This window comes from Urocampus carinirostris, chromosome 11, assembly GCF_059441175.1.
Source record: "Urocampus carinirostris isolate Australia breed hairy pipefish chromosome 11, RoL_Ucar_1.0, whole genome shotgun sequence".
Taxonomy (NCBI): Eukaryota; Metazoa; Chordata; class Actinopteri; order Syngnathiformes; family Syngnathidae; genus Urocampus; species Urocampus carinirostris.
The window spans coordinates 34933786-34957310 of NC_142359.1; the positions used below are offsets into that span (position 1 = coordinate 34933786).

At 39.6% G+C, this 23525-nt stretch overlaps 1 protein-coding gene across 1 annotated transcript in view; it reads left to right on the top strand.

The window, feature by feature from the left end:
- Positions 1 to 22392, top strand: part of yaf2 (YY1 associated factor 2) — a 31505-nt gene extending 9113 nt beyond the window's left edge. Inside the window, exons 3-4 of the mRNA XM_088347166.1 lie at positions 11532 to 11687; positions 16385 to 22392. Of these exons, the coding sequence (XP_088203292.1) occupies positions 11532 to 11687; positions 16385 to 16637 (409 nt within the window). The 3' untranslated portion in view covers positions 16638 to 22392. The remainder of the gene's footprint in view (positions 1 to 11531; positions 11688 to 16384) is intronic.
- Positions 22393 to 23525: the final 1133 nt, after the last annotated feature.

Consider the following 23525-nt stretch of genomic DNA (forward strand, 5'->3'; position numbering starts at 1 on the left):
CTTAGTTTTTTATTTTTAATAAATTCAAAACAAGTAAAAAAAAACTTTTTCACATTGTCATAATGGAGTATTTTGTGTAGAATTATGAGATAAGAGATTAAATTAATACAATTTGGAATGAGGCTGTAACATAACAAAATGTGGAAAAAGTGAAGCGCTGTGAATACTTTCCGGATGCACTGTATATGTGTGTAACGCTCATTCGATTACATCTCTTATCACACTATTTTTCCTCACGGTACCAGAGATGAAGGTTAGAGAATGGAGAAAACAGAAACGTGTCCTGAAAGATTTCAGGCTTCAGGCTGTACCAGGGGATGAGTGGGAGCGGTTGCCCAGCTGACCACCAACACAGTTCACCCCCACACAGTCACCTGCCTCCGAGCCCGCCCGCTCTGAGCCCAAAAATACCGGGTGCACGTTCGGGCTTTAGGGGTCGAAGGGAGCAATCGCTCAGACTTACTGGTGTAGCCAGGTTATCGCCACATGGTTATGTACCACCGCGTGGTTAACGCGTCCCCCACAAGGTGCACCACCTTTTGAGGTGTTGCCAAGCTTGGCCACGGCCAGGTGAAGGGCCGGTTCCCCATCGGTCCCAGCGCGGTCAGGCCGCCCTTGCAAAACTAACTTCAGCCGCCGGGTACACAATGCCTGCCAGCACAGGGCAGGGCTTTAAAGTCGCCCGCCATCGCGCCCAGGCTGCGCCAGAGGTGGTCACGGATCGGATCGAATAGGTGATAGATTGCTCTTACATTTCATTAAAAGGGTCTTAAAAAGTCTTAAATCTGAATGGATTTGAATGAGGGAACCCTGTGATAAAATGGCTATAGTAATTGTTTCAATATAGTAATCGTAATCCCTTATTTGTAATCGAATCGTCAGGTACCCATAGATTCCCACCCCTAGTGTTTGTTCACTCCTGTCTCGCAGGTCAAACAGACTTGGTGTGGGGGTCGTGTTTGTTTTGCCGCTTTCTTTCCTGATCACGGCTTTCATTGAACAAGCCGATTACAAATAGTGAAGGTATACCGGGATTGGGGGCTTTGGGGTGCACAACGAAGCGTGCCGTCGGCATGTCACCAAGGCTCAAGATTACGGATACGTGATAAGCCTGTAATTACGGCGCTGACACTGATGCATGACATTCAGCTCCTAGCAGGAATCAGGAGGAGAGAATGTGGCGGTGTGGCTAGCGGGATGTCTAAAAGGTGTCATAAACCACGGGACGCGACAAGCCATCTGTGCCCAACACACACACAACGCTAGCATGTAGAGGCGGGAAAGGACATTAATCATCAGTTTGGATGGGCTCCCAGAAGCCAGCCTCACTACCTGCTGTTAGAAAACGCATGAGCGGGTCCTGACACGGACACCTACGCCCGAACGGAGAATGTGCAACGGAGCAAAAAATAAGCTATTTCGCAATGATCATCACAGAGCTCAGATGAATGTCGTAGTATCAGTCATGTGGGTTGTTTGTTCGTTGCACAAAGCCCATTTTGGAACACAATGAAGTCATTTGTAGACTCTAAGATGGGAGGTCAACCATAAAATATACTTTAAAATGACTAGAGGTGGAAATGTTTATGAACCAGAAAATAAAATACGCAACTCGATACACAGGGAAAAATACAATTATTCGATTTGATATCACGTGATATTTTACAAAAATAAACATTAGGGATTTTGTTTTTCTGGCATTAGTTGAACATTTGACAAAGTTAAAATGTGCCTTAAATAGTCAAAGAAGGTTTGCTTAAAGATTGCAACATAATCTAAGTGCTAGACTAGGGATGGATGATATGACGATATTAGATTTGGGATTGGGATTGTTGTTTTGCACCGTAGCATGCTTCACAAGCGGTCTGCAGTCAGCACACGAGAGCCACGAGTTTTTCTCTTTCGGCAGGGGGTTTTGCGCTGCTTTTGGCTGTAACAATTGCACCACCAATAATTAATGTAAAGAAAGGGGGATACGTTTTCATTCCTTTCCACTAAAAAAGCCAAAAGTGTTGGAAGTTTGGAAATAACAAATTGGTTAATAGATGATAGATAGATAGATAGATAGATACTTTATTCATCCCCGTAGGGAAATTCACACTTCCAGCAGTCTACCCCGTTGTTTATTAACAGATTAACATGATGCCCTAGGGGTGCTTGTAGCGGAGTGGATGACGTCACGCCAGTCCAAAAGTTCGACATCCCTGCGGCAGATGGAAATCTTTTCTTTGTGAAAATCCAGGGATACACCACCTCGTGTTAGCAAGTCCGCCTCCTCTCCGATTCCCCCCGGCTTTCGTGTCCCTGTTTAGCGGCGTTGAAGCCGGAAAGCTCCGGGTAGCTCTGGGTGGCTACACGTTAGCGTCCGGAATGCTAAACGTGAGCCACGTTTCCGCAAAACACAGCAACTGCGCTCCCTGTGCGCTTCGATGTTTTCCACCAGCACTCAATGATCTTATTTGGTCGTGAGTTCGCATTTACCATGATTACGGATGGTACCGAAGACTTATAACGCCGCTAGCCGCTTAGCTAGCTCCGGCTCTTCTTCCATGATAGGCCCCTTCATCACGCCGGCACGAGAATTCTTCAGGGCAAGGAGTTGATTCCTTGATCAGACGTATTTTTATGCGCTAAAACCCATGTCCATAGGATAGAAGTAATCCATAGTGTAGTTGTCAAAACGGGAAGAAAAAACACCGAAGATAGGAGCAGACAATAAAACAATAGGGCAGCTGCTGGAAAAGGCAGCCGCTCGTGGCAGCGCCGCTTTGTGTTAATGTTCGATTGCGAGCGGTATCTCCAATAGGGTGCTAAAAATGGCGGAGATTTGACTCTGTAGCCCACGTTTTTTTACGAAAGTGCTGATGTCGTTTTTGTTTGTTAGTTTAATAGTTTGACTGTGGCCTTGGGGAATGGGGGCGGGATGATGTTCACTTGGTTGCTTATTAATGCTGTAATGCTGTAGGCCAAATGGCATAGCTTTCCTTACATAAGTATTGAGACATCTTTGCTTATGATGTCTGTACTAATAACCACCCATTGTTATTCATGGCAGAAGACAGTTGAAACCAGGCACTGTTCCAAGCACATTTTGTCACCAAGCTCCACCAAGCAAAGGAAAAAGAACTTCATATGAAAAAGGGTATTAATGCATGATTGTATTGTTATCCATTTGGAGATACAATTATATATGACCTAGTTTTTAAAAGGTAAACAAATGACACACAGTACTTCATTTCATCAGTGTCATCTTTTTTTTGTTTTTTTTAAAAAACAAATTATGGGATTAAAGGTGTAATGCATTGCCAGTGCAAACTTAGAATTGAACACTTTTGGTGATATCGTAAAGTGGGTCAACACAGTTCTATTTTAGAACTCCCAAATACTTTATTACACTTCTAAAGCTCACATTTTTTAAGGCTACAAATTAATTGTAAATTTCTTATTGTGATTTGCAGTGCCTGTGTCACTTCAGAACCACAATATACAGAACCTGCTACAAAAGATGTTCAATGTCAAGCTGAAACTATCAACATAGAAAATCTACACTCAACACTCAATCACAAGTCAGAAAACATACACCAGTTACAACAGAACGTAGCAAAACATGAATTTGGTCTAAACAACCAACCTTGAAGAAAAATAAATCAACTTTGACAGGGTTTTCCAGTCAATCTTTCTTAACCATTTTTCAGTTTTTGTACCTACAAGTTGGTTTAAACACAAAGAGTAAACTTAAATCAGTTTTTATTGTTTATGATAAGGATTAGACAAGGTCTCAGTGAAGCAGGCCATCACAAAAACAAATTAAAGCCCATGTGCCCCTTTTCTTTCAAATTAATTTTCCAGCATGCCGGTAATAATACACTACACAGAATTCTTTTGGCAGCAATCAAAAAATCCCTATCGTCAGCAATTTAGTTTTTCTAATTATAAAAAACATAACACATTAAAGTCACTGATTGGAATGGCCCCATATGACTCAATTACCTTTGTTTCAAATTTATGGCTAGGGGGTATTTCTGACCTTGAATTGACCTGGCCCAGTGATTGCTTGAAAAACTAGAACCCGGTGAAGTTGTTTTAGCGGATAGGGGCTTTACTAGAATGCAACCAGACTTTGAGAAGAAAAATGAAAGATAAATTGATGAGCGAGGAGAAAATAAAATGGTTTCCAGACACTAGTGTCATGTTGAAAGAGCCATTGGTAGAATAAAGAATTTTAGAATACTTGATGGGATAGTTCCAATGTCATTGATAAATGTAGAATAAATATATTACATATGCTGCTTTCTGTGCAATTTTAGTGATCATCCATTAATAACTTCAACATCATCATAACTTTAATTTTCAACATTTGTAAAAATGTTCTTTGAATCCCTAAGTGTCACCATTGTTGTGCAATAAGACATTGTTCAATCAATTGATGTTAGGCCTAAATTCGTATTGAACACACAAGGAACTGCAAAACAAATAACAAGGAACAGTCTTTAACTACAAAATGTTATATACACATGATTTCATGAAAAGTCTTCAAGATAAAATAAAAACTCAACTAAACTATGATTTTTTTCTTTGTACATGTCCAGATTCTCTGAGAATCTTTGCAGATTTCCCAAGTTTGTATATTTGGTTGCAAATAAACTGTCAAGGCAAATAGCCAAGTAAAAGCAAAACTACATAGAAAGTTTACCTAGTTCAAAGATTGTCAATTGTCTTGCATAGAATATCAAATTTTCTCAGCTTATTTTTGTTTTTCTGTCATTTTTCGAATGAAATGATATTACAATTTTAAAGAACATAGATGTGGCAAGTAATATTTGAAGTAAAACAACAAAAGCTTGGAAAGGGACCGACCACAAAAACTGGCATCAAAATCAATCATCTCGAGAATGAGTGGCTTTACATAGTCATAGAATACAGCTAAAAGACACCTAGTCAAATTTGAGCAAAAAAGCTCCATTTGAATTTGAGAATAATTTTACCAGCTCGGTAGCCTAGATGGTAGGGCGCCCACTCCAAGATTGAAAGGTCGCTGGTTCAAGCCTCGGCCGAGTCATACCTAAGACTTACAACATTGGTACTCATTGCCTCCCTGCTTGACGCTCGGCATCAAGGGTTGGAATTGGGGGGTTTGGTCACCTAATGACTCCCAACACAGCAGTTGGGTCTAAAATGGCAGCGCCCTGTTTGGCTGGGGCTGCATCGGTTCGCTACAGTTTAATTGTACGGGTCAGGTGTATCGACATTTCGTTCTGTGTGCATGGTTACAAAGAATTACAATAAAAGTAAATCAGAATATTTATGGGTCTTTTTTAGTTCAAACAAACCATCATTCTTTTGCAAACAAAAATATTTTCCCTTTTCCATGATTTCTTTAATTGAAATACGGTTTGGATTAAAAATGCACTTGACCTCGAACAAGAAGGTATGATCTTTGTTATACAACAAACCATCTGGAGATGCCCCCAACAAGGAATAGATGGGGTGAATAACAAAGCCAGTGTTTTGGAATGTGTGATTTTAAAATTTATTTCTGATAATGTTATTTGCCATTGGTTCCAGTTGAGGTCCAAATTGAATAGGCCGAATTCCAGTTAAATCCTTTGCAAAAGAATCATACAAGGTTTGAGAAAAAGGGGAAAGGTTTTTAGAATGACAGACAGTGTGAGCATTAGATGCAGTCACCCGGATCTTTCTTTCTCCTAACCAGCTATCAGAAATTTGAGACATGTTGTCTTTCTTGAATTCAACTATTTCTTCATATGTTTTAAAAACTCTCTGGTGGTTAAAGAGGAGAAGATCAATCTCAACATCCTCAGGAATATAGTTATAACTAGAATAGAATAGAATAGAATAGAATAGAAGAACTAGGATTGGTTACAGGAAAAGCAGGAAGGGGCCTGTATGTGGATAAAAGACTGTATTGGAAAAAAGAAGAGGATAATTTGTACTTAAAGCACCAAATATCGGACAAGAAGAATTTAAATTACTCAGCCGTTGTAGAATTCTGTTTTAGATTTGTTTTTGAATCGTCACACATCCTTTCAGATGACACAGCCTTTGGTCGCGGTTGATGCCAGGTAGTTAGTAGTTACCCAAAAATGTTAATATTTCCCGGATTATCCAAAACAAAAAAAATCATAATCAAAATTATGGTGTAAAACCTCTTTTATCACTTGCCACTCCTTCTTTGGAAATGACAGCTTGGGTATTATAGACAGTGGTCTTCTTCATCTCTGCTATCACCGGAGCCCGCACTGTCCACCGCCTCTTCCGAAAAGTTTAAGCCGGTAACAAAACGAGTATTGTACATCTCTCTTCCTTTCATCATCACAAAATTATAATTGTTGTCACATATATGAGCAACATTTAATACTTCCGAGTACTTTAATATGTTAACGCAAGTAACATCTTTAAAAAAAAAAAGAGAATAATCAGCGATGGAAAAGAACGGTTCGCTATGCTTGGCAGCCATTTTTAATTCCAGAGTGGTGCCAGGAAACAGCAGGATCACGTGACTTTGAGACTGGATTGCGGCCGCGGTGCATTGACCCCATTGGTGTGGCATGAGGTAGAGCCGTCCCCTTGGGACCAAAGTGGTTTCATGTTCTATTCCTGGCTCCTCAGAGTTAAATGTAGAGACACTGAGCCCTTAATGCCCCTTATATGCAAAAAGGGGCTTCTCATTTAATTTTTTAAAAACTGATAACTTCCAATCCCTGGGTTTAAAAAAGCGTAGTTCAGTAGTAAATGTTGCGGTTAGGAGACACATCCAGTATGACAAAAAATGTTATCACGACAAAACATTTCTTATTTGTTGATATCGATAAATATTACGATAATTATCTCATCTTTTTTTCTTTCACATTTCAGGACCAATTTTTGCCCCTGAGTGGAAGTTGACGAAACCAGGTGCTGCTTTTAGCAATATTTGATGTCATAACAAAGACTTCTCTGTTTTTTTATTTTATTTATCAAACTTGTAAATAACCCAAACAACTGAAGATAAGGAGCTATGACTCTTTCGGCCAGGTTTGAGTGGGTTTGCTTGGTATTATCCTTCATCACTTTATCTCTCATTTTGACCAGGTTTTAGTCCTTTCGCTTTCCCTGTGCGAGCCGCTCTTTTGCTATTGCTGTGAAATGATTGACTGTTCCTCGTCACCTTCTTCAGCTCTTGAATTTTGGTCGAGAACTTGCATTTTCATTGCATTAGCACCCCCATTGACTCTGGTGTTTGGGTGATGTAGAGACAGTTTAAATTATTGACTTTTATTGAATGTTTTTATTAGTTATTCCAGGAAAAAGATTATGACGAAAATTATCCGTATTGTTTTATCGCCCACGGCTACATTCAAGCACCACATGAGAAATTCGTATTGCCTTAAACAGCGGATCTGGGACTTCTATTTGTTTCCTCTAAGGTTTTTTGGTTGATAAATGGTCGTAAGCAAATACAGTTACAGTGGGTGGGTTATTTCGGAGGTGGTGTCTGGCTTTGGCGACATCCAGTGGATATATTTGAAACTGCAGGTCACTATTTGACGTGATCTGGCCTAATTTTCTGTTAGGCTTGCGATTCTAAGGCTTTAGTGCAATGATCGTTTGATGGAGTTAACAAACTCCTGTATTCAGACCCCTGTGCAAATATTGGTCGGCCATCTGCTCTTTCATCTCGAGGTTATTGGAGGGAGCAAAACGGGCGAGGTTATGTTTCATAGCAAAAATATATATTTAGGGGAGGAGAATACAAACCATGTTTGTTGTATTTTAGTCTGGCAGAGAATCTTTTAATTCAGTTTAAAGTGTCTTTGCCCTCCTAGATCGTTTAGATCACTGGTTCTCAACTGGTTTGACTTCAGGACCCAACATTCCACCCTAATTATAAGCTGTGACCCAAAATAATAGATTTGCTCAAATGTATTCAATAAAAAGATTGTGCACTTGGTAGCAGACATCGTGGAATATAGTCACCCTTTTTCAAAAACCAAAACGACCATCAAAACCAGAATGACTTCAAGCACCGCATATACTTGCATATAGGCACCAGTCAAATCACGTTTATTTGTATAGCCCCTAATCAAAAGAAGTCTGCTAGGGCTGTATAGATTACAATTACACCATCCCCTTGTTTAAAACCTACACGAGGGTAAGGAAAAACTCAAAAACCTCAACATGAGGTAATCCCCATTCCAGAATGATTTGGCTGCTCTGGATGTTGCAAGGGCATCAACAGACAATACAAAGACATGAAAGATCGATAATAACAGAATTTCCAGTTGTCAACTTCCTGAGGTTAGCATCATTCATAAGCTATTGAATATAAGTGTGTTTTAAGCTTGGATTTTTGGCTGAAACTCGTACACCATTTTCGTATTTCGCAATGGTTTCATTCTTTGACTCAATCGTTCTTGTCAATGTTTTTAATTTTCCTTCCTCTAATCACTAACTTTCCTGGGACTTTCCTGGCAGAAAATGGAATAAAAACCAATAAAATCGCAATAAAATGAGATGTGGTCCATCTCAAACTCTCCGATTGACTGAACAGGTAGAAGAGATCGAGCAGGGCATTGTCGCCATCTACTGTTAAGGAGTGTAATTAAAACTTGTCTTTTTTTTCCCTCTCAGCATTATTTTGTCAGGTGAAAAGGTCCGTGACACATTGAAAATGGTCCTGTGACCCATTTTTTGGTCCCCGCCTTCTAGTTGAGAAACTTTGGTTTAGATCCAAGTGAGAAAGCGCCGTTTAGCCTGAGGTCAGTGAAAACAATGTGTGTTTTGTGAGCGGTACAAAACAAGCTTTGTCACTTCAGGAGGAGGATCAGGTTTGTCAAGGAGAGCCGCAAATGGCTTCAATCAGGACTCCGGAGGGTTAAGGTTGCGTTTTGGAGTGGAAGGCTGGTGCAGGTGTTGGTGGGGCTGTGTGTTCTGCGTGTCTTCATTTAAAAGGTGTCAGCAGTTCCGCTGAACGGCGCTGACAGGATGGATATATTAGAGGACGACTGCATCTCCTCTCCATCACGGTTATGTAGGCCAGAAAATCCATTTGCATTGCTTGAGTCTGCGGCATCTCTGCATGCTTTTTGACAGTCAAGATTACGGTTCATGGATCCCTTAACCCAGGGAACCTATAGCCCGCGAGCCAGATATGACTCTTTTTTTCGAGTACATATGGCTTAGAAATTAAATCATCCTCACGTAAATGGATATAAAGGATGGTTCGGTCCAGTATGTAAAAGGAATATACTCCCTTCTACAGTTTACAGTCCAGGTGTCAGTCACCCCTTTATAATGAAAACCCACACAGAAGAAACGGTAAACGTATTTTTCATTTTGACATTTTTTAATAGAAGTCTGTTTGCAACCTGTTTTCAAACTATTGTTTTTGAAAAAAATGAAGGACTAAGTTAGCCTCAATGGTCTTAAGAAGTATTTGTTGAAATGGGACACAGGCATTATTTTTATTTCAAGTTTTATCTGTGAAATAAAATGCAGTGATTTTTTTTTATTTTTGTCTAGAGAGCGGGTTTGGCTGTTTTGCTGAAATTTGTCTTAAAATATATGGTTCGTCTCTCTCTCAAAAATAAAAAAGTCATGCTATTATGGCTCTTTGGGTCAAAAAGATTCCCGACCCCTGCTCTAACGCCCAGGGTTGTTGGGGCACCAATTCTGGTGGTGTGTCTTGGGCAAGTACAGCCTGGCAGCACACATCCCTCTCCAGGACAGTTGTTGGGGGGTTGGGGTTTGCTCCTCTCATGAAACAGATAGTAGTTGTTTCTTTGGTTACCAGCAGCAGAAGACTCCTCCCAATCTGACTCAGATACACCACCTTTAGCTGTTGTTTTTTGGTGTTGGGCGTTATCTCGGTCTTCAGAGATGAGCCAGTCCTCAGCATTGACAGGCAGCAGCCTGTAACAACACTGATACTGGAGAAAGCTATTTGTTCCAAAATAATGAGTATCACATAGTACAATACATATTGCATCACTCGTGGCTTTCATTTTTCTGTTGAAAAACAAACTTTGTGGTGTGGCGATGATGTTTTGTCCTTTGCTTTTGTGACATATTAAAGGCTATTTGTCCTGTAAAGGACATTGCATTTCATGTATTTTTGTACTTAAGGCAATAAATCCATGGCTCACTGCTCACATATCCCTTTACCTTTTTCAAAAACTCACGATTAACAGTGTAACTAAAAAGCTAACCACAATTATGGTCCAATGATGTTTTGTCCTTTGCTTTTGTGACATATTAAAGGCTATTTGTCCTGTAGAGGACATTGCAATTCATGTATTTTTGTATTTAAGGCAGTAAATCCATGGCTCACTGCTCACATATCCCTTTACCTTTTTCAAAAACTCACTATTAACAGTGTAACTAAAAAGCTAACCGCAATTTTGGTCCTGGAGTTGTGCACTATTGGGATTCAAACTGTATCGGCATGTGGCCGCCAAAGGTGTCTTTTAGAGCTGTTTAATCTCAGTCAGCATTCATTTTTGAAACTGCACAGACTGCATACACGCCATGTTGGATTTTCAGGACCCTTCTTGAGCATTTTGTGTGCACACAAGCGGGAACAAAATGTATGTCGGGCAGTCTCAGCAGATGGTCCTTTCATCCCACTTGCCTCTTGGCTTGGGTTTCTGTTTGTACGTTCATTTTTTACAGAGATGGGCCCACATTGTGTTCCAGCATGAACTACAACTGGTCGACTTCCAATCGTAGGGATTTTACACAGTATTTATTAAAGTGACCAATATTGTTTTTTCAGGGTCGATAACCATTTTTAATGTTAATAGGAGACCGATAAAGATATTTGGAGCCGATATAAGTTTGCTGTAAAAGCCTGAAAATTGGAATTGGAGATTGAAAGATTTTTTGTTTTGAATTCAAAGACAACTTCAATAGCTCTCTGAAACCTTATTTTAGTAAATAAATTAGAATTTCAACACAACTAACAAGTCTAATGTTTCACTTAAACCAAAAACTAACAGTGCAGGAAAAAAATTATATATATATATATATATATATATATATATATGTAAAATATAATCGTCATTATAATTTATATATATGTATACATATATGTAAAATCTAATCGTCATTATTATTTGAAAATTTTCGTTTTGCGGGCTGGGTGAAAAAGCCCGGGAGACCACATGTCGGCCTCGTGCCGTTGTTTGCCCACCTCTGGTTCATATGTATCTTCCATGCTCTGCGTTTCAAAAGATGAATAAGATTTAGGCTCATTTATTTGTAAATCTAACTGTGCCTTACTAGACACAAACCTCAACGCATGTCACTGTAATGAATGTACTGAAAAGCATTGTATAAAAGGTTTTAATGGCTAAGTCTTTATTCCACATTGACCATGTGTCACCAACTGTCACTTTGACGACTACATTGTGTCCAACCCCCCTAACCGGCCCCAGCTGCTATAATTGATGTGCTCACTATGATTTTCCTTCTCATTAATCTGCCTCGCATATTTTTGTTTCCTTTGTGTTCCCTCGAACCCGACCCTGCAGGAAACCACGTCCAGTCTCCCAGCTCGTGTCGCAGCAGCAGGCCACTCAGCAATTCGTGTTACCTTTGCAGCCCAAGAAGGAGAAGAAGGAGCGCGTGGAGAGGGAGAAGGGCGATAAGGAGCCTGCCCTCAAAAAGAACAGCCACAAAAAGATGAGGTGAGCCAGCTGGTGTCAAAGAAGAGATACAATAATCTCTCGGTTACGCGGTTAATGGGGACCAGAAAGTGAAAGTTCGCGAGGTAGCGACACCCCTTCATAAAAGACAGCATACAGTAGCGGCCTATCGCAGTTGCGCACACAGTCACGCCCACAGTCACGCCCACCCAACACCAACAAACACAAACACACACACACACACACACACAAAATCTGCCCCTTGATAGCATTTGCTGTGTGTTCTCTGCTGCAGAGGACAATGCACGATACGTTGATAACAATTACAATCAAGACAGTTAAATTAAAAATCCGAGAAGAAATGAACCAGCAATACCCAAAATGCGAAGTAGCAAGGGGTCTCTGTATATACCTCTACGTATGAGCTGAATTTGTTCCAGGATGGTGCAGTGGTAGGAGGGGCGAGGTGCGGGACTTTAATTACTTATTGTACACTTAAAATGGAAGCTACTTTGAAGTTACTGTATATTTGCAGAATGTGACCACACAAACTGTTTTTACGGCGCAATTTACCGTATTTTCCGCACTATAAGGCGCACCTAAAAGTCTTAATTTTTTTCAAAAGCTGACCATGCGCCTTATAACACAGTGCGCCTTATATATGGCTCAATATTAAATTCCCAAGGTTTCGCAACTTACTCAACGGCCGCCGACTTGATTTTACCCCGAACAAGGAGTAGTCCGCGGTGTATGCTGGCATTTATATACCGGCGTTTCATTGGCTAACCAATGTGTCAATCATCATTTGAATCGATCACTGTTGGCTTAAGTTATTCGGAGCCTCGGATTGGCTGGATGCCCAAAACTAACCTTTCAATTGGATGAGTTTAGCAATGGCGTAGCAAGTCCGCGGTGTATGCTGGGATTTATATACCGGCGTTTCATTGGCTAACCAATGTGTCAATCATCATTTGAATCGATCACTGTTGGCTTAAGTTATTCGGAGCCTCGGATTGGCTAGATGCCCAAAACTAACCCTTCAATCGGACGAGTTTAGCAATGGCGTAGCAAGTCCGCGGTGTATGCTGGGATTTATATACCGGCGTTTCATTGGCTAACCAATGTGTCAATCATCATTTGAATCGATCACTGTTGGCTTAAGTTATTCGGAGCCTCGGATTGGCTAGATGCCCAAAACAAACCCTTCAATCGGACGAGTTTAGCAATGGCGTAGCAAGTCCGCGGTGTATGCTGGGATTTATATACCGGCGTTTCATTGGCTAACCAATGTGTCAATCATCATTTGAATCGATCACTGTTGGCTTAAGTTATTCGGAGCCTCGGATTGGCTAGATGCCCAAAACAAACCCTTCAATCGGACGAGTTTAGCAATGGCGTAGCAAGCTTGCTACAGTACGCCATAAAGAAACATGTTTCATTAGTCTGTATTTGTAAATATTCTACTCTCCTGGATTTACTTCACTCACGGTTGTAAGAAGACCATGATTGCGTATCATTATTGAACGTGAGAACTTGGGTGAGTTATGCGGCTTTATATTTTCCCAGTATCTTGTTTTAGAACTATCTTGATGTTGCTGTGATGAGTTGAGTGAATTAAACTCAATTCCAAGTGTTTATTGTCATATGCACAGTAAAGTTGTGAGCGAAAATAGAAACATAGAAATGTTTGGCATTTCTTGAATCCCAAGACTTCAACCTTCCGAATGATATTTGAAATGACGCATTTAAGTGACATCGTACGGACACCGCATCCGCACGTGTCTACGACACGTATTTGCTTCTTTGCAAGCTTTGGGAATGTTAAGGGGGTAATCAGTTTGACTGAATCATCTGACTGTTTTGTCGACGTTCTCATTGTAGCGCCTTATAATCTGGTGCGCCTTATCTATGGAAGATATAGGACCAAAAACTATTTTTTGGGGGTGCGCCCTATAACACGGTGCGCCCTATAGTGCGGAAAATACGGTATTTATTCTTCATTGTCTCCAGTTTTCATTTATCACTTTCTTTTGCCCTTTTAGCTGGATTCGCAACACTATCATTTATATGGGTCTTTAAAAATAAACTCAACCAAGGATTTGTCCTTGCCTCGCCTTGAATATATTAGGAAAATGCGTAAGGCAAGTAAAAAAATCTTTTGCATGACCAGTTGACACTTTCTGGATGTTTTTTTATTTTTAGACAAAAGCGGCAACTTCCTCCGTCTTGGCCTGCACTTTCCTAATCTTCTTCGTAGACACCAGCTTCTCTGGTTCGTTCTCCTCTTCGCTGTTTTTTTGCAACAGGAATTTAACCTACCCTAGAAATTATTGCAGCGAAACGCTGGGTAAAATCTTCTGTGGCTTAGTGATCTGCACTTGCTGCTTCCCGATTGTACTTCTTTGCTTGGTCACTCAGACAAACACCGTGTTTGTTTTTTTATCTTACTTCTTCATTGGTTGTAGTTCTCACCATTCTCATTTACTGTTTCCTTTTCTGGACACATGGGTTAGGTCACAAAAAGGGAGATGCCATAAAATGTGATTAAAGAGATGCGATCAGAAGGAACTTGCAGCGGAATACAGCTAGAATCAGGGATCAGAATCGGATTTCCGCTGTTTTTGAACCCCAAAGGTCATTCCCGTAAATCGTCTAAATTTGATGAGAAAATATTTTGGGGGGGTGAGGTATGATACGTGACTGTTTCATCACCCCAAGTTAGCAGTTAGAGATCGCGAGAAAAATCGGCAAAAAGAAGCGCAGCGCATTAGATCTATAACACACAACGTGGTTTAGCTAACAAATAGAACGACTCCTACCATTGGTCGATAGGTTCGCTGATAACCAATCAGCGGAGCTTTTGTTCAGAGCATTGGCTTTCTCAAACATGGCGCTCCTTCCGGTCTTTTCAAACGGTGAAATGAGTGTTTGAAAAAGTAAATATGAAAATACTAAGAAAAGAAGACGAGGCTTTTGTCTCCGAGATTGATAAAGGAATCAAGAATAAATTTAAGTGGTCATCGCTGGAGAAGACTGTCACAGTAAACGTTAAAATCGGCGCAAAGATCGAGGAAGTTACAGAAACTTTGAGCCAGTTCATCGCAAAGTGTGATGTTCCAGGGAAAGCAAAGTGTCTATACTGTGTCGATCTGATCAATTATGGTACGCGAGGTTGTGTGGCACTGATCGATCATGCTAAAATGAACAAGCACAAAGCAAAAATAGCTTGCCGGCGATCAAATTATGCACTCGGATCCGCATTTAAAATCGGCAGTGAAACTAACAGTAACACCACCGGTTCAACATTATTGGCCGTTCCAAATCTTCCACTTCAAATACTAGCAGCAGTCAACCGCTGGTTCCCCTGTGTGACAGAAAATCCCAATCTGAGGTATTTATAAATCTATTTATTTATGAAATGATTTTATCTTTTGTGTTTATACAATATTTAGAACAGGATAAACAAAATTTATGACATGTATTTTCTTTAAGCATGTTCAGTTTGTGCATTCTATTTTCAAATTAATGATGAATGGTTATTAATGTATATATTTTCATATATATTTTTGATTAGTAGCTAAATACAAGGTCCATCTTCATCATCAAAACACAACAACAATGGTGATGGTTGTAACATTGTAATCCCCCAATTGTTTTAAACATCTTAAAAATGAAAAAAATACATGGTTTCTGTTTTGTTGGATTTAATTCATTCTAGTGCAATTTTCACATAGCAAATAAGATAAATGCTGTTGGCTTCAGGCCCCCCACCGGGCTCCGCCCTGGACCTGGCCGGGGCCTGCGGCCCCTGGACCACGGCTATTTCTGCTGAAAATGTAAATCTCCATTCTGATCCCTGTAGTGAGGGCACGAATCAGGTGCCTGATGGTAGGAGGTGCATGCGTAAACTGGACCAAGCTGATTCGCGGCCTCTAGTGGTCACTAGTGGCAGCCTCTAGGACTGCTAGTGAACTGGATTTTCCTTTGTTTATTGAGCAAGATTTTTGTTTCGTTATGTTACAAATAGATGCATATTTCTCTCCAACAATCTGACAATAATTTGCCTTAAATACTATGTTAACTTACCCTTGAACAGATGTAGACATCCTTATTAACTTCATCCACGTTGAGTTGCTGGTGTGGCTTTGAAAAGGGTAAAAATACACTCCATCGCCCAGCCTTTCAGGATACCTTGTATCTGAATGGATGTACCCCATGCGCACCGTTTGACCATTTTCGATGTTTAAAGTGTAAGAATACAGGAGACCCAATTCATTGACAAATGGAAAAAATGGATGGACAATAGGAAAAATAACGACACCACTTACAAACAATGAAGACTGAACTTTAAAGAACGATTTGAAAATGGAAGATATTCCCCAACCCTGCATTATTTTGGTTGTTTTGGTTTTCTGTTTTTGTTCTTGTATAGTTTTTTGTTTTGTTTTTGTGTTGGCTATGCACACTGCAATTGGCTCCTCGTGTTTGAGGGTGGGGCTTGGTCATAAGTCAATTCTGTGTTCTGTATTTTAATTTGTAGATCTATAGTTATTCTGTTACAGTCGTATACTCTGTCAGTAAGGACGCCATCTTGGGGGCTTTAACGAAGGTGCCTCTAATTTTTGGATTACCGCAGGGGGTTTTGGTCCCCATTAACCGCGATAACCGAGGGATTACTATATACTTAAATTCTTGTGTTTAATGCTCATACAAAGATGATTTTGTATTTTTATTTTTAGACCCAGGTTAAAAAATATCGACCGCAGCAGCGCCCAGCACCTGGAAGTGACGGTGGGTGACCTGACAGTCATCATCACAGACTTTAAGGAGAAGGCCAGGCCCTCGTCCGCTTCGGCGGCGTCCTCCAGCGCAGCTTCGTCCGCCGACCACCACGGCCAGAACGGCTCTGGCTCGGAAACGGCCGAGAAGGGGCTTTCCCGCTCGTCCTCGCCCCGGGGGGAATGCAGCTCGGTTAACGGCGAATCCCACTGAGTCCTCGCTCTCCTCCCATACGTTGAAGTGATAACCATTTAACCAGCGTCTCACACACACACGACACTGGCTTTTGCCAGCAGGAAGCTTTTCTTTGGGTGATTCGGCTGAACTGGAAAGAATCCTATGCATTAGGCAAGGCATCCTCACAGACAGCTCTGATATTAGAACAGCCTTTTTTCCAGAACATTGCTCAAACAAGCTTCGGAAAGTATGGAGTTTTCCATGGATTGCTATTTCTTGGATGGGGGAGCCTTATAGTTGTTACATGTCACAACCTCCAACCTGATACTTGTACCATATTTTCTGGACTATAAGGCACACCTAGAAGCCCTAACTTGGCCAGAAATGTGAAGGTGCACCTTAAAACCCGTTGTATCCCGCAGAATACGACAGATAAGGTTAAAAATGCATCCAGCAAATTTGGTATGGGTTACCACACCTATTTACGGCCATAGCACACTGAGAATTCTCAATCTTTGGAAGCTAAGCACGTTTGGGCCTGGTTAGTACTCGGATGGGGGACTGCCTGGGAATACCGGGTGCTTTAAATGGGTAACTTGGCGCACGCTCTGCTACTACAGCACTGACTGTAACCTCCCCCCAAAATATATTTTATTATTAATATTATACAAGGTTTACACAAATACCCTATTTGAGCGATAATTGTGCAATGATCATATTGATCAACATCGCTGACCTAAGTAGTGGCAACAAGAGTACCAACACATTACCACCAAACTCTTATTTGCGTAGTGCAGTCCCTCCACTTTTTACCAACGAATCTTAGAGAATGGAGATAACAAAGTATTTGAACAAAATACTTTACAACCTCTTTTACGTGCACATAATTATTAAACAGAGGTTATTGACTCATAGGTACCTATCAGAATGCACTTGGCAAATCAGTGTTGTGTCTCCGTAATAATAGTGTGATGATGAGGTCAATGTCTTTATGTTTATTATCTCCACCGCAAGTGGTGTAATGGTAATGTGTTGGCGCACTCACCGCTTCTACTTGGGTTCGATTTCCGTTGCATACATTGTTGCATTGCATTATTATGTACCCACACACATAGAAGCTCTTACTGTTGTCTCAATTCATTGCACCTTATAGTCATTATTTATGAGATATATATGATGAATTACGATTTCTTGGGTGTTTGCCTTATAGTACAGACAATATGGTGTTTACAGTGACTTGTGAAATTACTCTCACTTGAACTACTTAGCTTGTTGCAACATTTCAGACTTCAAACATAAGAATTATTATTTCTTTTGTCAAGAATCTACAACAATTGGGGTAACGAGAAGTTCAATGAAAAGCATTTCATCATTTTTAAAGGGACCGTGTGTATTATTTTGTGGAATATATTTGTAAACCTATCATATAAACATTGTATTTTTGAAATGCTGTTATGTCGGGAAATTTACATTAATTTGATATAACATGAGCCTAGGAGTTGACATGATTATCTGCCATCTTGATGCTACGGGTACCTAAAAAAAACTCGGGAAGGGCACTTAGAGGATACTTTGAGTCTCCGTAGTTTGTATTTTTTCTCGTGCTTTTTTTTAAGCACTTGTTTTCGGTTGCACTACACTGTACAGCAACATCTGGTGGTCAAATAATACACACAGTCCTTTTAACAGATATAAAACACATATAGGCGCTGCAATATTTTTGGCCTCTTTACATTCAGTGGACCAAACTTGCTAAAGATCTCTAAATGATTAAATATTCTCCTGATTATGTTAAATGGAATCCTGTGTGAAATACATTCTCCTTATGAATGCAGGTTCCAGGGTTGTGTTTAAAGTGGAGGGAAAATCATGAAGACTGAAGAACACACCTGGCAGGTCCAAGATACTCTTGCGGAGAAATATATAGATTAAAACATGTTTTTGTTGTCCAACATGGTTCATTCAACATTTCGGGTTCTAAACTTTCACTTCAAATAAAGAGAAGGCCCATGATCTCTCTGGATTACCTGCAGAGCTCTTCAGATGAGTAAAAGGTTTTCCAGAAGAAACTTGGGAGACACACAAACAAAGAAAATGCTCTAGTCCCTTAAAACCAAAATTGAACTTTTTGGTCACAATGCAAACTATATGTTTTGCCTCAAAGCAACACAGCCATCCAGAATAATTTCACAAGGCACTGTATTATGAACCTTTACTGTAGAATTTACAAATATGTTTTTGGGAGCTTCTAAGAGAATATGCTTGTTCGGTCGCATTTTTCATTTTAAAGCTCACATTCAGGAAATCTTTAGTATATATCGTCATACTGTCATCTTTGGAGTTTTTGTCAGTGCGTGCGATTGGTGTAGATTTAAAGCCAAGAAGAACTGCACAGGGTTCGTATGAGTGCTTGCAATCTTTAAAAAATGTTTGAATTTTAATGTGTTTTCAAGGATTGAAAAGTGCTTGTAAATGCTTGAAATTGTTGCCAGGTTTCTCAACAAGTCTCCTTAAAATGACACTGCTCTCTGGTAGCTTTCCCTTGTGATTTACGGCTGCTGGCAGGAGGTTTGACTGGCATTTCCCTATGAAGCATCACCGCCCCCTAAGGGTTGCGCATGAGAGGACTGGTGAAACTAAACAGGGCACTATGAAATGTGTATTAGTACAAGGATTATGTATCAATTATGGACATTTATTATGGGTCATGGAACAAATTAAGGTAGTATTTCCCTGTGGTAAATTGTCATGGGAAGAAGTTCTTGCAACTGAAAATGTAAGCCACATATTAGACATTTTTACCTATTTGGGGAGAGATTTGTCTCAAAAACAAATATATTCGCGATTTACTCAAGATTTAAAAGTCACATGTCTTGATCGGTGATGTAACTTTAAAAAGTAATTAGTTATAGTTACTCACTACAGTACTTCTTCTAAAAAGAGTAAATAGTTACCAGGGAAAGTATCTTTTTCTGTTAGTTTAAAAAGAGTTGTATTTCAAAGAATTTGAAATTTTCTCAGCAAAGACGAAACAACGCAAGGACGTCTTCAAATGGAATTTACCTTCAGTGGTGAGAACGCCGACTCTTTTTAGAGAACCGTCTTTTTTTGGCCTGGCTCACTAAAAGAGCTGGCTCTTTCGTGTTTTTGTTGCTTTAATCCCTACATTACCGATAACTATGTAACATTATGAACGAAATGACTTAAAAAGAAGGGAAATCAACGAAAAGGTCAAAAACAGAAACAAAAGAAAAAAATATAACAAAAGGAAAACGGTAAAAGAACATAACATAATAAACTTTACACTATATATAATCCCATTATCACTGAAAAACACTGGAAATATAATTAAAACATTAATAAATCTACAAAATAACCATAAAACAAAAAAAACTTAACACAGAATCTCTGAGAAAAATGCATATTGACCGAATATATAGCTCACATTTTTGGTGACTCAGCCCTCAATTCTTTCGGCACATTAGTAAATACTCTTTTCGTCATCACTTTTGGTAGTGGCTATTTTTATGCTGACATTATCTGAAAAATCGTGATGCAAACAACTTGGTAGAGAGCGGAAAACCACACTACTAAAAATGGCGGTAAGTGTAAGGGGGCATGCTACCGTTGGTGTTCGGCAGCCACACTAAATCACTGCTTTTGATCATCAGCAAAGGTAACGACGTTGTAACAGAGGAATAAAATATTAGATGATTAATTTGTTGCTGAAAAAACACCGTTACATAACTGCTTTATTTATAACAGCGTTATTCTCAACATTGGTCTTAAAATCGCATATGTAGATCGCAGATATATTTTTGGATCTGCAAAATACAATATTCACACACGATTTCTTCTTGAAACGGTGCTGGAGAAAATTGACTGTGAAGGTCCTATAAAAGTTGTTGAATTTGGCCATGAAAAAGATGTACAAACCCCGATTGCAACCATTTCTGAACGTGTTTTCTCAATAGGTTCTACAGGCCGACTTGAAAAGTACTCTCATGATGGCCCACAGAACAAAAACAATGTAGTACCGTGGACCTTATTGTTGGAAAGGCACCATTCAAGATTTGAAGACTTTCGACATTTATTGTGCGATAGATTTCTAAATATATTTATACTCCATTGGTTTCATGTGACCAACTGGGAGACCTTAAAGGGACAGTGTGTCATATTTAGTGTTTCCTAGTGGTACAAAAATACTTTCATTTGGTGTTTGTATGATTTTTATCCTGGAAGGGGGATTACCTCATATGAGGTTCCCTTTTCAAGGTTTCTTCATTTTGCTCATGTTGAGGTTTTTGAGTTTTTCTATGCCCTCGTGTAGGTTTTAGATCAGGGGATGGTGTTATAATGGTCTGTAGTTTGCAATAGTCTGTGGTCTGTGCAGCCCTTTGAGACTCCTTGTGATTAAGGGCTATACAAATTAACATGACTTGACATTACTTAAAAAAAACATTAATTTTGATACTAAGCAAAAATACTTGAACTATCATAATGTTAATGTTCATACCAAAATCCAAGGTACAGAAATTTGTATTTCTTTTACATAGAGGAATCCCTGCCTATAAGTTACCGCCATTTTGCCTGGCATCTTGCTGCTATTCAATGCTCTGTGACCCTGGCCCTTGTTTGCACCAGACAACACAGTGTCATCTTTTGGTCATATATTACACACTGGGGGCTTTACTAATGTAATAAAGTACATTGCAATGCAAAGTTAAAACCACTGACGACTCTTAAGTACATTATTAAAGCCCCAGTGTGCAATATCTGACCACTAAATGGCATTGTATTGCCTAATGCGAACGAAAACCAGTGCCAGAGAGCACAGCATGGCGGCTCAATGCCGGACAAACATGGCGGTGACCTAAGTTGGATTCTACTGTGTTAAATGAACACAAATTTCCTGACCTATGATTATTTTATAAAAATGAACACGGCGGATTGGTGGTTAGCGCACAGCCCCACGGTGCAGAAGTTCAGGGTTCAAGTCCAGCTACCGCAGCCACCCCTTGTGGAGTTTTGCTTGTTCTCCTCGTGCTTGCGTGGGTTTCCTTCGGGCACTCTGGTTTCCTCCCACATTCCCAAAAACATGCAAGTCAGGTTAATTGTAAAGTCCAAATTCTCCCTAGGTGTGAATGTGCAAGTATTTGGCTGGCAACCAGTTCTGGATGTCCCCTGCCCACTGCCCGAAGATAGCTGCGATGGGCTCCAGCACCCCCGCGACCCTACTGAGGATAAGCGGTACAGATGGATGGATGGATGAATGATAGTTCATGTATTTTTGCCCAGTATTCATTCCCCCCCCCCCCCATTTTTTTTACTGAATGAAAGCTTTCTGTACCACTCGAAAAAAATTGTAACTTTGTCATATTCCAGGTATTCCTCATAAAACATGTTTATGACATTGTCCCTTTAACATGTAGGCTACTAAACTCCGATCTTAGCAATGAATACTAATGACACACAAACTTTGAGATTCACACAGATTTACAAAAATCAATAATTGTTCATATTGTATGTGTCTGTATTATCCACCGTCAGTGTTATTGCCATTTTTAAATTTTATTTTATTGTCGATTTCAAATGTCACGGCATGAAAACGTATTAAAATGTGGGTCAAACTACTGTATAATTGTTTAGAAGTAATGCTCACATCACTAGCTGGGACTAAGTGTGCGGAATTCTCAAAACTGCTTAGAAATATGTTACTTTCTTTTAGAATAATTTCCTTTTTTAAAAAAAATGTTTTGATTTGTTAATACAATGACTTTTACTTTGCTCAGTTGTTATGAAATGTGTGTTTACTACATGTCTATATTAGAGTAAGAAAACATAAAAACACAGTACAATTTTACTCTCGCTCTTATTATTTTTTTTTTTTACAATTTTAGCCTCACCTAATGCTTCATTAAGGTATTACTTCTATGTTCGAGTTAAACAATTCCCCTCTTCCCTGAAACGCCACCTATTAATTAGCATGTCGTTTCCCAATATTTTGAGCCAAATGCACACTATTTTACATCAAAGGAATTGTAAATGATCACGTTGCTTAAATTGACATAATAAAGGGACAATGTGTGATATTTAGCGCGTCCTAGTAGTGAAAAAACGTAATTTAAAAAAACAAAAACAAATGTGATATGAATAGTAAGATAAAATCATGAAATATATAAACACTTTAAAAAATCTTCAGATATTAATGAATTTGTATTTATTTTACATAACATGGGGATCACCAAGAGCAGGTGTGGCTCTGGGGTCAGATCTAAAACTTTCTGATATGAGGCAGGCAAGAACAGTAAAAGAATGTAAATTCCAAGTTTTTAGCTTTGATTTTCAGTTTTATGTTTCATCATTCAGTCTACAATAGTAACCCACCCGATTATAGATCTTCATGTTTGGCACAGAATGTGTTACCCGATTTATTTTAACAGTTGTGTGAACGCAGTTACTGTATACACTTGAACAAACTCATCACAATATCCAAACTCAACACTGCCCTCTAGAGGCCGAAGAGAGCATTTCATTAGCGGGCCATATGTTTGAAAGGGCTTACATAACGTGATTTTCGGCCGTCATGCAGCTTTGGGTACCCCACAAAAACTTATGAAAGGTAAAAAATGAGAAGCCAAATGGTGCAGTTTGGTCACTTTCAGTCTTCGTAGTTCGTATTCTTCCTTGTGTTTGCATCACACCATCATTTAGGGGTCAAATATTACACACTGTCCCTCTAAGGTCTTGTGATCACAATGGCACAGGAGGAAACACAAATTATTCAGTTTGGTTTAATTCGGGATTTAACTACATTTTTAGCCTGTTTTCAACTACTACTACGATGCTATATTTTCAACTTGTTTTTTTTCCTGGAAAAATAACAAAACAACACATAATATGGAAGTATGCCAATGGAACCAC